The sequence below is a fragment of the Podarcis melisellensis genome, assembly GCF_964234715.1.
Source record: "Podarcis melisellensis genome assembly, chromosome: 1".
Taxonomy (NCBI): Eukaryota; Metazoa; Chordata; class Lepidosauria; order Squamata; family Lacertidae; genus Podarcis; species Podarcis melisellensis.
In genome coordinates, this window is record NC_138528.1 from 79,236,791 (window position 1) to 79,253,762 (window position 16,972).

The 16,972-nt window shown below is 40.7% G+C and overlaps 1 protein-coding gene across 12 annotated transcripts in view; it reads right to left on the reverse strand.

Moving 5' to 3' along the window:
• DAGLA (diacylglycerol lipase alpha) overlaps positions 1-16,972 on the reverse strand; it is an 87,544-nt gene that overhangs the window by 28,033 nt on the left and 42,539 nt on the right. For 8 of the 12 annotated variants that reach the window (XR_014172955.1, XM_081930485.1, XM_081930481.1 and 5 more), the window contains 5 exons: positions 14,695-14,815; positions 8,666-8,804; positions 6,325-6,536; positions 2,789-2,890; positions 2,211-2,349 (listed from right to left, as the gene is read on the reverse strand). Coding sequence is in view for 11 of the 12 variants with exons in the window: in XM_081930485.1 (XP_081786611.1) it covers positions 2,211-2,349; positions 2,789-2,890; positions 6,325-6,536; positions 8,666-8,760 (548 nt within the window). In the remaining variant the exon portion in view is untranslated. The remainder of the gene's footprint in view (positions 1-2,210; positions 2,350-2,788; positions 2,891-6,324; positions 6,537-8,665; positions 8,805-14,694; positions 14,816-16,972) is intronic. The other 4 variants (XM_081930479.1, XM_081930478.1, XM_081930487.1 and 1 more) reach the window with 2 other exon arrangements.

A 16,972-nucleotide genomic window follows, 5' to 3' on the forward strand; every position in this document is an offset into this window, starting at 1 on the left:
TCATCCACCCAGATAAAAACTGCCTGGCAAATACAAACACTGTAACTGAAGCCCTAAAGGTCACAAAGCCAGCTTCAAATTTCCTACACAGAGCCCGCTCTACCCATCTGTCACAGGAATCTTTGGGTCCCACTTCCTTTTTAGAAGGAATCACAGCCAAGGAATATAAAGCTGCCATGGGTGGATCAACAGCAAGAAAATGAAGCTGTTGCATAATCTTCTCATCAAAAATATGTTTCTTAGCAACCCAAGACACCAGTTTAGCCTTATTTGGATGGGCCCACTCAGCTTTCTAAGCTGAGTCAAAAATGTATGGAAAAGGAACAGTAACCGCCTTGTGAGAAGCCGATGGGAAAGCCTTCTCAGCACCCACTGAGGAGGTGGCAGGTACAGGAGCTTCCTTCTCTGCAACTGCATATGACACGAGGATATGTGGGATTGGGTGCAGATGAACCACCAGTGAGAACTGCTGCTCCATGCTTTTCTTGTCCCACTGATGGCCTGAGAACACAGGGTGCACCCCAGCTAGCCATTCTAGCACTGAAACTGGTGTGGCTTACACCCCCACTCCCAAAACACCCAGAGACAGAGAGGAACTGGGTGGAAGAATCAAGAAAACACACACAAGCCAGTGGGAAACAAGAGAGGCAGGAAGCAACTAGGGAGAGAAAAGACAACAAAAACAAAGCACCCCTTCTTCCACACACCAACAGGAGAGGAACAAAGGAACAGAAACCAAAAAGACAGGCACAATAACTAGGGTTGCCATATTTCAAACAGTGAAAATCCAGACAGAAAAGTTGTTGAGCTGTTTTTGCAAAATCACATAAAAAATTGACGTTTTTGAACTATTTTTATGGAAAAGCAGTGAAAATGACACTGCCAACATGGGTTGCCATACGTCTGAATTTTCCCAGACATTTTTGATGATTTCAGCCCAGACACTGCTACCAAAAAGGCTCTAGGTTAGGGACTCTGCCTGCCATGTCCAGTAGGAGGAGTCGTTCCCTTTTAAGGAATGTCCTCCAGTCTCATCTCACCAACAACCAAAAATGAGACAGTTGACTTTTAATTGCAAGCCTTGACTGAGAGGAGCGTAAGTTGGACCCATAACAAAATTCAGCAGTGTAGAGTGCTTCTGCTCAGGATATTCAATTCTATCCCTGCTCCTGCCAGTTTTTGTTTTTGTTTCACCCAGCAGTCAATCAGTATCCAGTACCCACCAAGCATGCTCAGTCTGCACTACATAGTTTTGCAGGGTTTTTTTTTGCCCCTGCTGATTTTTTCCCTCTACAGAATTTTTGTAATTCGGTAAATCTCATATTCCACGCTCTTGTGGATGGTGCTGTTTTGGCTACCTAAGGACTGGGCAGTCAGAAAACTGAGTTTTCGATATATACACACAAGTCAACCGTGCAACAAAATGTTGCTGTGTGGATCCTAGCCACCTAATTCTATCCCCACTCTGAACCCCACAACATTCAGTATCCCATGCCTACTGATAATGCACAGTCCTCACTGGGCGACTGTGAATGGAGGTTGCCTCCTAGCATATTATTATTATGCTATGAGCAAACCTGAGGGTGCCCCCATGCATCCCAGTATCTCCTGTGTGTGTGTATGTTGTCATTTTAGCTACATCAGGACCAGCACTCAGAGAACTAGGATCACTATTAGTATATGCAGTGGTACCTCGGGTTAAGTACTTAATTCGTTCTGGAGGTCTGTTCTTAACCTGAAGCACCATTTTACCTAATGGGGCCTCCTGCTGCTGCTGCGCCGCCGCTGCACGATTTCTGTTCTCATCCTGAAGCAAAGTTCTTAACCTGAAGCACTATTTCTGGGCTAGCAGAGTCTGTAACCTGAAGTGTATGTAACCTGAAGCATATGTAACCCAAGGTACCACTGTACAGTGGTGCTGGTATTTGGAAGCAATGGTCTTCAGCTGCGTGTCCTCCCCCCCAACAACTGGCAAACAGCAAGCCCTGTCCATATGTTGCATTGTGAGCTCCTTTTTAAACTGCTTTGAGTGGCAACAGAAGAATAGGGATACTTAGGTGAAAAGAGAAAAAGTCCATATAAATCAGTTAATCAGGTCACAACACAGTTTTTTCAATCATGAAACAAATCAAGGAAAATAGCTTCTGAGTTAGATACATTATATACATAATCCAGACTGTATCTTGTTGAAATGCTGTTTTGTGACTTACCTCAAGTTGTACGTCCTCAAGTTACGCTGCCTCCTCTTTGTGGCTCGCAGTTTGACAAAGGTTCTTCCTGTTGGATCAAAGACGCACAGGACAGTGATGCAAACACTCAGAATGACGACCCAGTTGCAGACGACCATTCCTGGTAAAACAAAGAAGATTCAAATGCTCAGTTCCGAAGTGTCATCTATGACTCTCTTGGCGAGTTAGCTTTGTGTTTATGGGTTGTTTTTCTGAAGCAACACCCTAAAGCTGAATTTCACTGACCAAAGTGAAGGCATGCATCCACAGTAACACCAGGGATCTCAAAACCAGATATTATTGAGTGAGAGAAATTATGGATAAAACAGTAGTTAGAGATGTACTGTTGGATTTTTTTGTAAGGACTTGCACTGGTTTCCAGAGCAATTGCAAAAATCCATACAATACCTAGTCAGGCAGAAAAACAACAGCTACTGTCCTTCCATCCATACATACTAATTGAAGTTTGTGCAATGGTTAAGTCTATCTGCAAAACATTCAGGGTGGGTACATTTATATAGGCAGAAAGTGAATTCATGCAGAAACCTTCAAATACACACCCAAAGTGACACTCTTGGCAGTAACATCATTGCAGGAGCTGTAGTACTGGGTTAACCAAACAATGCCCACAATAGCATAGATAAACTCAATCACCAGGATGGCTGAAACAATAAGAACATAGTGCACAATAGCAGCATTATTCTAATGAATACCTTGTTTCAAAGATGTCAGAGACCACCACAGTATTTCTTGTTAGCAGTTCTCATGTATCCATTCCAATTTGTTATCTCACAAAGCAAAACCAGATTTTTGTCTAAGCTCAATTAAACATACCCACCCCCATTTTTCAAGGAAAACTCATAAAAAGAATTACATTTAGGAACATTTTATACAAATGCTCAAGGAAAGCACCCAAAAATTTCTCAGCAAAAAACAAATCTTTCCCTCATCCCCATTGAGCATGATAACAAATACTTTCCTAAGAATATGGGCATATTTCTAGATAGGTAGTACAGCAACAGGAAATAGAGTTTCATACATAAAATCTTCCTCTGTTCCACTCCAACCACTAAAATGACAGAACAGCTGAAAGAATTGTCTTAAATGTTTTATGATGCTATGTATTTTAGATCTGATGTCATAATATTTTTATATGTGTACCCCAACCTGGGACCACTTAGTGAAGGTGGATTATAAATGTTGTAAATAAGTACGATAAAAATATTCCCCAACCCCATTTCTCTCCTGAAATGCACCTGTGATATAGTTCAATTCCTCATTGGCTTTAGCAATCTCAGAAAGGTACACATGAGTTTCATTTGATTCTGGCAAAAAAATAAATAAATTGGGTGGGGTGAAAGAGGGGGAGGCAAAATGCACAAATATAAATTGTATACTAATTGACTAGACAGCAGAATCTTGGACCCTGAGATGCTGATGAATTTCTTCAAGCTTGAGCTCATACAATTCTATGGTTCTATGATTTTCCCAACCTCAGACTGCCTCAGAAAATTATCCCAGGTGTTTTTCATTTTGGGGAAAGAACTCTGAGGCAAACTGGAGAGAGCTCACCCATCCCTACTTTGACTCAAAGCAGAGCACGGCAGATAACAACAACATGTTACTATTGCAAGAAAGTAAAAGAAAAAGCCCATTAAGCTACATATCTAATTTATAGGACATAATTGCTATCATACTGCATTGCTCAGTTCTCAGATATCAAAAGGTGACATTTTACACAGTCTAACAAAACCTTTCAGTGACTGGAGGTGCTACCTGTAGCATGTAATTTCAATTCCCCCCGCCCATATAATTCCTTTTATCAATAAAAGATTGAATAAAATGCTGAAATGTTCTTTTTTGAATGTCACACTCCATTCTCAGGTAAAAACCTGTTTTCTAAGTTTTCACAACACTTCAAGCTAAACAGCTAAAGTGTGAGTGGCACAGCTGCAATAGAGATGTGTATATATTTTGGTGTAACTGTTGCAGATGTGTAAGAGAAATTGATGATGATGAGCCACACATTACCTCTCTTCAGTCCAGGAAGATTTTTTGAAGTGATTAAAAAAAAATATGTATTTTTGGATACTCATGTAGCCATTTAAAAAGTAGTTCAAGAAGAAAATGTGCTAGGGTCCATCTCAGCAACGCACCTCAATTCAAGAAGGGGAGGGGGGTGTCTTACTTTTTTAAAAAAATCCCCAAAATTTATTATTTATTTATAAAATTGCCACTGTTAAGTTAGATCCGGTGGCACGACAGTGAGAAGCCACTCCTAAATGCTCCATGATCTCTACCAAAGTAATGTGAGAACCTTTTTCTTGTAACAAATGTGAAGCTGCAGCTTATGCTGTGGAGAAAAGCCCCATGTTTTCTTCTTCAAACTGGTGCCTCTCTTTTTTGAGGTTATCATATTTACCTACAATCCTCAATATTTTGCTGCTACTGACCAGTAGTTTCGACACCATCAGCGATGAGAGATAGCACTCTATCCCTGTACCAACTGAACTTTTCAGATTTTTAAAGGGCTTTTTCCTAGTTTGCTTCCCTAAAGAATGATAACATCTACTTTGTATATTCACTGATTAAATATTGTAAGTAACATTAAGAAACAAAACAAAAAAGAGGTTCCAGCCCCTGCAAGGCTACCCACTAATGTTCACTGAACGTATGAATTCAAGGCATGGAAAGGAGAAAAATATGAAAACCTTTCTATGCACAGAGGGTTTTTTTCTGAATAGGGAGGGAATAATTTAATTTCTTAATAGTGCTGCCACCCACCAACTAAGGAAAGTTCTTCAGAAACTGCAAAAGCTGCTTGCAAGGTAGCATGGGATACAAGCACTTTTAAGATGAGAAACTGAAAGCATTGTTATACAGAGAGCTTCTTGCACACCTTTCTAGGGTGAGTCTTGGATTTTATTTGCTTTCCTCCCGTCTCCCTCCACTTCAGCTCAGTTTTAATTTGGATTCACAAACTTATTTAAGCAAGGCTCAGAAAAGGAGTAACCATGCCTACAAAAAATTACATCCAGTGAAGAAGTAATTAAACAAGAACAGACAGCAATGTCACAGTGTTTAGAATTGGGTTGATCCCCTTCCTGTGTGCAATGTTTTCTTATACAATTCTAATAAAAATATGTGTCTCAGACAACAAAAATAAACACCCATCTAAAGCAGAGGAAGCCTAGTTATTTCTATATGATATGAATGGAAGGCCAGTTAAAAATGTTGTGAGTGAGCAATGCCTGTTCCTTTTTTTCTGGTAACATCTTTGAGAATCAGGATGCCTTGAGGGAGACTGTAGGGAAAGGTTATGTGTCCTTCAAAAGACAAAGCAAATTCCATGCACACCTCATCAGTGGAAGAGATTCCTTTAAGTAGCCAGTACCTACAAAGAATATTTTGTGAGAGAGGAGGGTTATCAATGGAAACTTTTTAGGACATGTGTACAAGCAAGGGGAGAAATAAACTTATGTGCTCAAGCATGGCAGGTGGGTTTAGGTTTGGTTGTGTGCATGCTAAGCATGAATTAGATTTCTACGAAAGAAGTATCAAGGCAGATGGAGAAAGGCAATTGTTACATGCAGTGTCTGCATTTCTGCAAGATGGCATGGTAAATGTAGTTATTACAAATGTAAAATGCTAAAAAGCAGACAAATGAAATGATGTCTTGCGTCATTTAACAAAGTGAGGTGACAGGGATCCAAAAAAATTAAACTAATCAAACGTTTACGTAGGGTAAATTTATGAGGCGTCGTGGGGACATCTGGCAAAAATTCTATCTCTGCATTTCCCACATCTGTAGTAACTAGTTGTATAAATGGCTTTCCCTTGCTTAACATTCAGAGGATGCTTCTAGACTAAAAAACATCCTTGGTGCTACCAATGAAAGGATGAAGACAGAAATTCTGGAAAAGAGATTCTCCTCTGCAGTATGTATATTCTAAATGAGCAGAGTATTTAAATGGCTGAAAAAGAATGTGTTTTGTGTCTGCTTATCCGTATGCTGACAGGGGAATCCCTTGAGTGTATAACAGATGGCTGCATCAAGTTCAAAAATTTATAAAGTCCCTTGGTCACTGTCCCTTACCCAGTCTGACGTACAGGACATATTGCATTGAATCCCGAGGTTCTGTGTACAAGATGCTGCCACGCATGCTGAGCCAGATGATTGCGACTTCTGCGATCATGCAGCTAAGCAGAATACCCAGGTAGCCTCTGCCGTGGTCCACCAGGTTGAGAGAGCAGGTCTCATTGGGGTTGTATGCCAGTCCAAAGAGCACCACAGAAAGGATTATGAACCTGCCACACATAAGCACATACAATATTCCCTTGATAAACCTCAAGGTACCATATACATGAAAAAATAGCATTCAAAGAATGTCAACAGCAATATTATGATTGCAGGTCTGTGAAAATGTCTCTTTTTAATGTTTCCATGAAGTGGTTAGTTTATTTTATGTGCTAAACAATTGAGTAGTTAGCTTTGAACATATTCACAACTGCATACATCTAATAAAACGAGCTTTTGCCTATCAAAGCTCATCCCATAATAAAACAGTTATCCTCTCTAAAGGCATCCGAGCCCTTTTAACATTTTATTCACAATGTAATTATCTTGTTACTTTTAATGAAACAAATTTGACAAGAGTTTCCAGAGTCAGCCACTAAAGGAATGCTATCAGTAGTATTATATTCAGTATACACCTGGGTCTGGGTTTCTGTGATTACAGGCAAATATCACACTTAGCCAATTTCAAATGTTCCACTAATGCCATCCATTTATTTGTGGTATATGTTTAGGGATTGCTTTGATAGTAAAATGCTGCTGCTTAGCTAGTGGGGATTTTTTTCGCCCACATGCAGATTTCTGGATGGCATCCCAGAACACATTCTGTGTCCCTCTATAACTGAGAGAGAGAAAATTCCTTTTGACAGATCTGTCTACTTCTCCACTGTCACCAGGAGGCCTTAAAATGAGAATAGTAAAGGCGTGGACATGCTTTCAGTAGTCACTAGAGGGCAGAAGAAAATGTGGCAGGCACACGGTGCTGCAAACTCTACATCAAGATTATAATGTCAATATGGTATTACTATTCTTGCCTACATAATGATTTTATTATACATGATACATGAGTATGCCCACATGACAAAGGGTAAAACAATAAGCTGTCACAACTTTCATCACTTTGCTTGCCCTCTGGGAAGATGTGTGGCAACATGTAGATTCCCCAGTACACCACTGCTGAGTTATCCATAAAGAAACTTGTTAGTCAGAAGCAACCAAGGAACAACTGATAAGGTGCAATCACACAATATTGGTTTTACATTATAACACCTGGCAACCTAACATCCTTGGTTCATTCCAGGACTGCAATACCTCAAGGACTGCCTCTTTCCTTTTGAACGTACTTGGACCCTGAGATCATCTTCTGAGGCCCTTCTTCATGTGACTCCTCCTCGAGAGGTCCAGAGGGTAGTAACATGAGAACGGGACTTCTCTGCAGTGGCTCCCTGTCTGTGGAATGCTCTCCCCAGGGACGTTTACCTAGCACCTTCATTATACACCTTGAGGCGCCAGACAAAAACGTTCCTTTTTAACTAGGCCTTTGGTTGATCTGATTTACATCCTATGTGCTTTTAAAATGGGGTTGGGGGGGGCTATTGGGTGGTTGTTTTTATTTCTATTATGTATTTTGTGGTTTTATATCTTGATTTTATTCTGTGAACTGCCCTGAGAACTCTGGGTATAGGGCGGTAGATAAACTCTAATAAAATAATAATAATAATAATAATAATAATAATAATAATAATAATAATTCCATGGGATGCCATTGTAGGGCTGTAATTGTGGCAAACGTTTTCCATACTAAGTATTAACAGAAATGATAAGAAGGTATGAAATACACTTTACCATGGTTTTATCAAGATAATTCAACACAGTGTGTTGCATTAAATTCTGCATTAACTTACCTTTCTAATGATGTGAATTATGGCATTAGTCTAAAAAAGACTGATGTTATGAGTCAACACTTGGGAAATCCCACCAATTGATACCTTTACTGTATTCTTTTCAGTGCCTACTGACAGCATTCTGAGCTTTAACATCAGACGTTTAGAAAGTTTGTATGAGTTTTAAATTGTTTTGTTGTGGTTACAACTTTATGCTTTGAACAATGGTTATAAATGATTAGTGATGATTTTATTGCTTTATCTTTTTTGAAAACCACTTTGAGGATTTTTCTACAAACAAGCAGCATATACATTTTATGAAATGATTTTTTAAAAAATGCAGCGTTTTGAATGACACTTTTTATAGGGGAGCAGGATGCTACCAATAACTGGAAAAAAAAGAGTAGCAAAACAGAACAAAAAACTGCTCATTAGTAGAGTCATGGAAGCTTTCTGCTCAGGTGTATGTTTTCACTTACCAAGTGGTATGAAGGAGAAAGAGAAAGATGGCTGGCAAAACAAGGTCATCACTGCCTACAGACCAGCGACGACGGAATACCACAATCCCTGGCATGGCTAATGGGTCAGGGGAGGATCACCAGGCACAATGCTCACCTTCTGAAACAGAAGAACAAATAGCAATTAAGCAAGGTTTTTCCAGCCATCACAAAAATATGGCTGTTCACTTGTTCCAAGAACAGAATAGTTGTAATGATATCTCAGACAATTTCCCCACACACTTCTCACATTTGTACCCTGCCACTCTGAGTGATAGGTTAGGTAGTGATCCAGTTTTAAAGTTTAATTTCAACCCAGGGCTCTCCTTTCCAGCTGGACATTCTATCTCCTACACCATATTGGCTATCCAAGTCTCGTTCTCAACCCATGGCCATAAGGCAAGCCAAATTCATTTTTGTGGACTGCCATGGTCTCTGATTAATGTGGCCGTCCAGATTTTTTTTTTTTTGATTCAAACTGGGCCCTCCAAAAGCTGAAAGCAGCCTCTAGGTGCATGACCCAGTGCTGCTGTATATCTGGTATGGCTGTCCTCAGTACCCACTGAAGAGGCCGTGGTGAGTGACCACATGTATGCCACCCACAGGAGGATTTTGTGCAGGATTCTTCATTCCTTTAAAAATTACATTATTATATGAAAGGAGGGGTGCCTAGCCACAAAGTCACATGTGCATTCATGCTGCCTTTAGTAAAGGAGAGGGAGGCTAAACATTCACAATGTTGTACAATAAATGAAATGGGTTAGGTAAAAATCACTTGCAACCTAGTCTTGTTACTTTCATCACTCCAGGACTAGAAAACGGGCCTATTTAGCAATCTTTAGAAGCCAGAGAGTCTCCCCTTCCCAACCCCCTTATAAATGTTCATATAGCTACTAAAAGCTAAACACTTGCTCTTTTAAAAATGGAGGTTAGGTAGATTCTGCAGTAATTGTCAGGATGATTTCCTTATTCATGCTTTGGTGGTTTGATTGTTTGATCATGCCCAGCAAAAATAATATTGTGCCACTTCCTTGCACATGATGAAGATGAGGCGGTCATGCCACAATAAATGTGTTACTTTTAAAGATGCTCATGGGCTTGTTGTCATTATTCTGATAAAAGGCTATTCTTCTGGAATTTATCCCTAAGGGCATGCAGATTCCTAAACTTTCTTGATACTGCTATTCAGAGCTACAGATGATGCAACACCTGAATGTTTAAAAGAGGCATTAGGAGGATCAAAAGAAACACAGCTATAGATGAAGGGAGGTGAGCATTAGCTGAAAGTGGAGTAAAGCCCATGCTCACTGGATTCCAATTCACAAGATTAGTGGCAATCTTGTTACAGAGCTCTGTATTGGTTACTGATCTTTTCTAGATGCCTGTGGAAGCTCTAACAGGTAGCTAAGCAACTTTATTCCATATTACACGTAGGATAAAAGCACGGGAATTTGGGGTTTGGGGGCATAATATAAAGCCAGTCCTATCATAAGTTATTCAGACTCTAAATTGCATTTGCACTTGCAAAGAAGTATGGATGCTAGGTTGGCATTCCCAAACTGTTTCCCTGGCAAGAATGCTCGGACCAGTCTGCTAACCTACTTTTAGAAAATTCTGGAATTCGTATCCATATTGGCACCTTTTAATTTGTTCATTTTGGTCCAGTAAGTCCTCTGGAGAGTCAGCTGCTACAACATGGTGCTTGTGACCCAAATTCCAGCCTGTAACACAGCCTGTCAAAACCCATGAAGTGGAGCTTCCTGAATGGGTGGGTGGCAATTTTTCTACAGAATGATTCTTCTGAAGAAAGAGATCCACTCAATCAGGAAGCTGAAGTTTGTCATACATGCCAAACATTCAAGTTTTTCCAGTTTTGAGAGTGAAGTCTAAGCATACAAATGTATGTATCCCTGCATGAAAGTCAGTTCCACTGAATGAGGTAGGACTCACTTCAGAGTAAATATGTATGGTACTTGTCAAATGTTAACCTTTTCAAGGTGTGATAAACAAGGTGCACAGATATCTCTGTCATATCTTCACAGGATTGTGCATGGAAATGGATGTTGAATCACAACCAAAAAATCCACAGGACGACAGGAAGGCTTTTGATATTGGTTCTCCAAGACCAGCATATACAGTATGCCCATGATGTTATTAAAGCAGAAATTCCTACCCATATGTCTGCAAGGTGTTAGGTTATGGGATTTGCAACAGGAAGGTTAGCCACATCAGTTATAAAGTGTATCAGTTTTAGCATTGTGAACCAAAGCATGATGCACATAATCTAAAATCTTGCTATCAGCTATTTTTATGACTGCAATTAGACGCTGAGACTTTTGAATCCATTGGCTTGGATACTAAGCCTTCTACAAGTGGAAGAGCTCCTTCTGTTTATAGAAGACTTTCGATTCAGCAGAAGATCCCACTAATGAATAGCAGGGGAGGAGATCTTCACAGATTCATGTCATACTTTTGTGGCCGTAATAACAGACTTCTCCTAGAATAGAAATGGGAATGCATTCACAGCTGGAGGGAATCCTACAAGTAATATTTTGCCTGCAAGCACCTTGGGCTGGATATTCAAAGAGCTTCTGAGTTATATAATTCATTTTGCCACTGGCATCAGTCATCTCAGATACCAGTGTCACACTGGGATACTAGACAAAATTCAAGAGCGTTCCTAGTCTAAATCTGAATATCAGACTGTAAGGTCCATAATTTATCCACCCAGAAACAGTAATTATGCTAACTCATTTGGCCATAAGGAGTGATTCATTTTTCTGTGGACAGCAGCTGTACAATAATTCTCTTCACCCAGCACTCTGCTCACCCAAGCAACTGTTCAAAAACTTCCTCTAGCCTGAACATCACATAAACAGAATTTTTTTTATACTTCACCCCAGCTCCCCACAGCTTATGAAGAGTTCTCCCTATACCCCTTTGTGAAACACTAGAACTGATACAACAGATTGCTCTGTGAGTCGCCCAAACCCAGCTTGCATAGCAGCTCCATTCAAATTCAATGTCTAAATAGCCTATTCTCATGCCCTTGCAGCAAGTGGCAGCTGTGGTTTTCAGTCAGCCCTTGCTTGCTTCCAGGCACAGCTGCCACAGGCATACATGCCGAAGGCACGTGCTGAAGCCAGCCCAGATCACCCTTTGGCAAGTCCCCCTGAATATTTCTGGATATTTAATGGCCAGATGCTTCTCTAGTGCTTCCTTTTCTCAGAAACTTGTTAATGGCAACATTGCAGTGGGGGCCTATGCATATAGTCTTTCCTACTCACAAACTCTGGTGATGACTTTCAAATTAATCCCTACAATATACCGTAATTCTCAACTCCATAAGTCAAAGCATACAGCACTTGTCTATATGGCCTTTCCCCGCAGAATGTGTCCTTGAAAAACTGGTGGTTTTTGTACTGCTTCATGGGTGGAGTCACTACCCTGTTCTAAACATCCAGGTTGGTTGTACTGGTATTGAGTTTCTTTTTGAAAATGAACATCATTTGTCCACAATGTCCTCTTCAATGTCTGAACAGGTTCCAAGAGACTATCAGGCCTAGGAGAGGTTTTTCTGCTTGAAGCATAGTTGAGGTACCTTGAAGGGTCTGCCTACTAAATCTAGCAGTAGGAACTCAAGCCTTCCACATAAAGCTGAGCCTTTCTCAGCTGAAAAATTTGCAACAGATTTGACAGCTGAAAGTGGCTCCATTTCTATTCAGGAATAAATAGCTTAGCTTCCTGATTCACACCATTAGTACTTCCTCTGTTCTTTGCAGAACAATTTGGCAAGAGTAGGTACAAGGAGGGGGGATATCTTCCTGATGTCCACAGCATCTTAGTTCTCCTCAGTCCTGCCTGGCTACATCTCAATTTATAATCCATCCTGATGACTTCACCAAGCACTAATAATATAGTTTAAGAAGGACCTGAACATGATCTATAATAAGTCACAATCAGGCCTAACATTTTTGATAATTTTGAGCCACTCCATTTCCTTATCCTCCGGCATCTTGATTCTGTTGCTGTCCCAGGAGTATTGCGAGGGGGAGAGAGAGAGAAAGAGAGAGAGAGAGAGAGCACTCATTGCTGCTGTCAATGCACCTCAGACTTGATCTTCTTTAATTGTTCTCTTAAGCAATTAACAAAATGGGCAACACCTAAATAATCTCATTTCTACTATATGCATCACAGTCAGGATTTGCTTCTCATAGCACTCTTGTAGTAAGCACCAATATATACCGGTATATACTTTCTACGTCTATCTACAATTATCATATGATGTTGTTGTTTTACACAAGGTTCACATTCAAATTATCTAAGCAGAACTTCCAAGATTCAAACCATAGGAACTTTGGTGAAGTGGTTTCAGAGAATTCTCAAAAATGTTGTTGGAAAGTATGCCTGACACCTTCCAGGTTAATTAAGTGTCATTTTGTTTCTTAAATCTTAGGGCCCTCCCAGAGAAAATATTGTACCTTGAGCTGAACATCCAAGCACAGCTACCCCTGCCACCAAACAGTATCCTTTGAAATGAAAGGAAGAATCTTCTTTCAGCTTAAAACAAGAGGATAAATGAGATGAACATGCAAATGTATATCTGAGTGTAGATGCAGTCTATCTGTACTGCCCTGTTGGAATATATATTCTCCATAAGGATGTACAATTAGATACACATCCAAGTATCTGAGAGTGGCTCTCCTTCATTGGATTGGGCAAGGAAGTATAGATGACAGAGAAGAATTCTAGAGAGAAGGGAAAAGGAAGGAAGCTATCTTCTTTGTCTTGCCCCTCTTCTGTCCCCTCTGAGAAAATATGTATGTCCTCCCATTTTTATGAATTTATGTCCTCCCATTTTTATGAATTTAATTGTAAAGGGCAGATCTGCATTCACTGAGTAGCAGGGGCTGATTTCTTAATTTGAGATTCATTCACCTAACCCATCAAGTTGCTGACATTATGAAGAACTGGTACCATTATGAAGAATTGGTACCAAGTTGCTCTAGTGAAAATCCCTAGTGATATCTTTCATTCTTCCCACCAAAAAAATTGGCAAGCATTACTAGCCTTCCCTTCCCTCACATTTTCCTGAGGATCATTGTTCGCTTCCAACACTCCTTGTATATCTTTGTAAAATATTACTCCCTCTAGAACAATTAGCTGGACTCTACCTCCTGTATTATATTTTGCAATCATGAAACTTTTCCAGCAATGAAATCTCACAGAAAATAAGAACAAAGAATGATTCATGTTTAAAACCAAGTAACTTTGAATAGGCTACCTTTTTTTACCTTAGCAAGCCTACTATTTATATGACAGCCACCTGAACCTGTTTTTCTCCAAACTATTGAAGGTAGTGTGGAAGTCAAGAGTAAGAACAGTAGCAACTGAGAATGAAAAAGCATATGGTACATAGGCAGCATAAGAGCTAAATGAAAAAAGTATGTTATCCTGAAAGTTAAGAGGCAGATCATTCATGTTTTTTATTTGAGCAGTTAAAAAATCAGGAATTGATAGATGCACTCAAAATTCACTGGACCTGCAATTATGAGTCCTGGAAGAAAGCAGAAAGAAGGCAGCACATAGAAGGTATCATGTCATGTTACTCTAGATTAATTAAGTAGCCTGGAATCAATACAACTCTTGTACTCATGATCACTAACTCACATTAGAATCCCAATTCTTCCATATGCATGCATTAAAAGGATGGGAAATAATATGTTACCACACTTTATCTTCCCCTATTGTGTAGAATAGTGCAATCAAATTGTATAAATTAACTAATTTGCTGTGATGATGAGTACATGTCCTGAATACTTAAAACAGTAAAGGATTACCAAGTGTTTGAAAAGGACTTTACACCTGGATTAGAGCGTGTATTTATGAAGTCATGGGAAGGCATTTATTTGCACAGAAATGCATTTAAAATGTCTCAAGTGCACTGTTAAACAAGCTGGGTTCCCAGGCTCAAATAGAAACAGGAGTGTGTGTGAATAAAATATGCTTACATAGCATGTAGTCCAGTAGAAGCACATTCTTCTGTCCCAAGAAGCTTTCTTGGGATAGTCCGTGTCCATGGACGGAGTCTTCATGAGTGAAGGAGGAATCAGCATACTCGCCCTGGCACCACTGAAAATCCCAAGCAGGAGGGAAAAAACAGCTTGGTGACTGTCTGCCAATAAAGCCAGTCATCCGCATCACCAGCAGCAACAGCAGCAGCATCAACACTACCTCCATCACAGCAGGTCCCTCCCTCCAAGACACAACCTTCATTTATTCAACTGAAGCTGCTTCAAGCAAAGCATGTGTGAATCAGGACTCCCCCCCCACCTCTTTCTACATTTTGATCCCACTTTAGAAGGAAGTGACCTCATTTCCTGCTCTCAGGAGACTTATGAATTATGGGAGGAAGGACTGAGAATGAGAGCACACAATGCTGTCACTCATGAGAGAAACACCAAGGGACAGAAAATGCTCTCAGATAGCAAGTGCAGCAGCAGAGAAGCAGCACCTCTTTCACTAGACAAATCAGAGCAACTGAGTGCACTGTAATGACTTTGGAACATTCTAAATCCTTCCTAAATATCAGAAATCCTCTTTCCCTACAACAGATTACATCAGAGACAGAATTGTAGGAGCAAAAGGCTGATAAGGCTTTGGACCTTTGGCTGCTTCTTTAATATTCTGTAAACAAAAGGCACACAGGAGGGGCCATCTTCTTAATCAAAGAGTGCAAGGTCTCCTCTCTCACATGCTGCTGTAGCTGTGGAGGGCTCCACTACATGCTATGTTAAGCATAATATTGAAATGTACAACTAGGGCTGCCACTTTCCTTTCCTAACCTAAAGTAGCTGTCAGCAGCCCAATCTGTATCAGGACTATAGTTGGGAGGAAGAGAACCCCATCTCTCCCACACAGTCATGTTCTCTAGCCTCAATTCCTTCTCTGACTCAAAGGAAGAATCAGAAGGAGGGGAGGCATCACCTAGGGAGGCATCATCCCCCATTCCAGGATTCACCCAACTCCTCATACTCAGAAGGCAACCCCGGACTTAAATGCAGTCTCCACTACTCCTGTGCCGTAAGAGAGCTGCAGAGTCAGGCAATGGCCATTTAAGAAACAGACAGTTCCTTGGAGCAGGTGGGATTAATAGCAGATCCTAAGCAGTCAGCCTTCATAAGGTCTCTGCATGCTGCTGAGAACAACCATTCTCCCTGAGTGATTTCCAGCAAACCCTCGCCATGGTCTCCTGGCCTTCCCTATTCCTTCCAGTAAGTGCCACTGCCTTCCCTGGCAGCCTTCAGCCAAGCTAGGACAGGGCAAATGCTGCCGTCCTAATACGCTAAGACTAAGACACACACACCATGGCTGCTTTTTGATAGGAAAGAAAACTGAGGAGTCCTAATCACATTTTTAAATACTGCAGTGTGCTTAACGTAACATATAGTTTGGCTCTAATTCTTTATGACATGAGGATGTAGCATGGAGTGGGGAAGGAGCACTGCAGAATATACATCTGGAGGGTTAAGGCTTAGTGTAAAGAACAAGAACGAGGCCACAAGATTTCAGATAAAGTCACAAGATTTCAGATAAAACTAGGGAGATTTAGTTAAATCCACAATGCTACTAGATCTGGCATTCGCTGCAGAAGCACAATACATATAGAAGCTGAGCACAGCAGGAAGATACGGAAATTGGCTTATGCATATCCCATTAGTTATAAGAGACACCATATGCAGCCCTTAGGTTAGCACACCAGCCCAAAGCTACTCATTCCTAAGGAAGGGAGATACAGTGCTACACTGTCAGTTCAAAGCAGCCAACAGCACCTCATGAAGGGAAGGAACAGCAGAAGTGCCCTTGCTAGGACAAGGATGGAGCAAAGAGAGGCTGCAGCAAGATGGGTGAGCTGTGGGTTTGTGGCGACAGCATCTAGCAGGTGTGTGCTCACCTGTGGAATAGAACTGCTATCAATTCAGAGGTCCACTGACCTTGCTGTCACCTTGCCCCATCACAATCCCAACACACACAGTGCAGCTGCAACTCCTATTCCCAAGTTTTCATTTGGGTTTCCAGATGTCCTAGAATTAGTGCTCTATTTCTTGCAGCTCAATGTTGTGAGTTCTTTTCTCTATTAGAATGGTCTCAGGTTGAGTTCTCAGCATCTCAAATCAAAAGAGCTCAAGTTGTATGAAGACGTCTGCCTAACACCCTGGAGAAACCAATACCAGAAATGATGAACAAGTGGTCTGACTCAGTGGTGTAGTGGGAGAGGCAGGAGGCCCC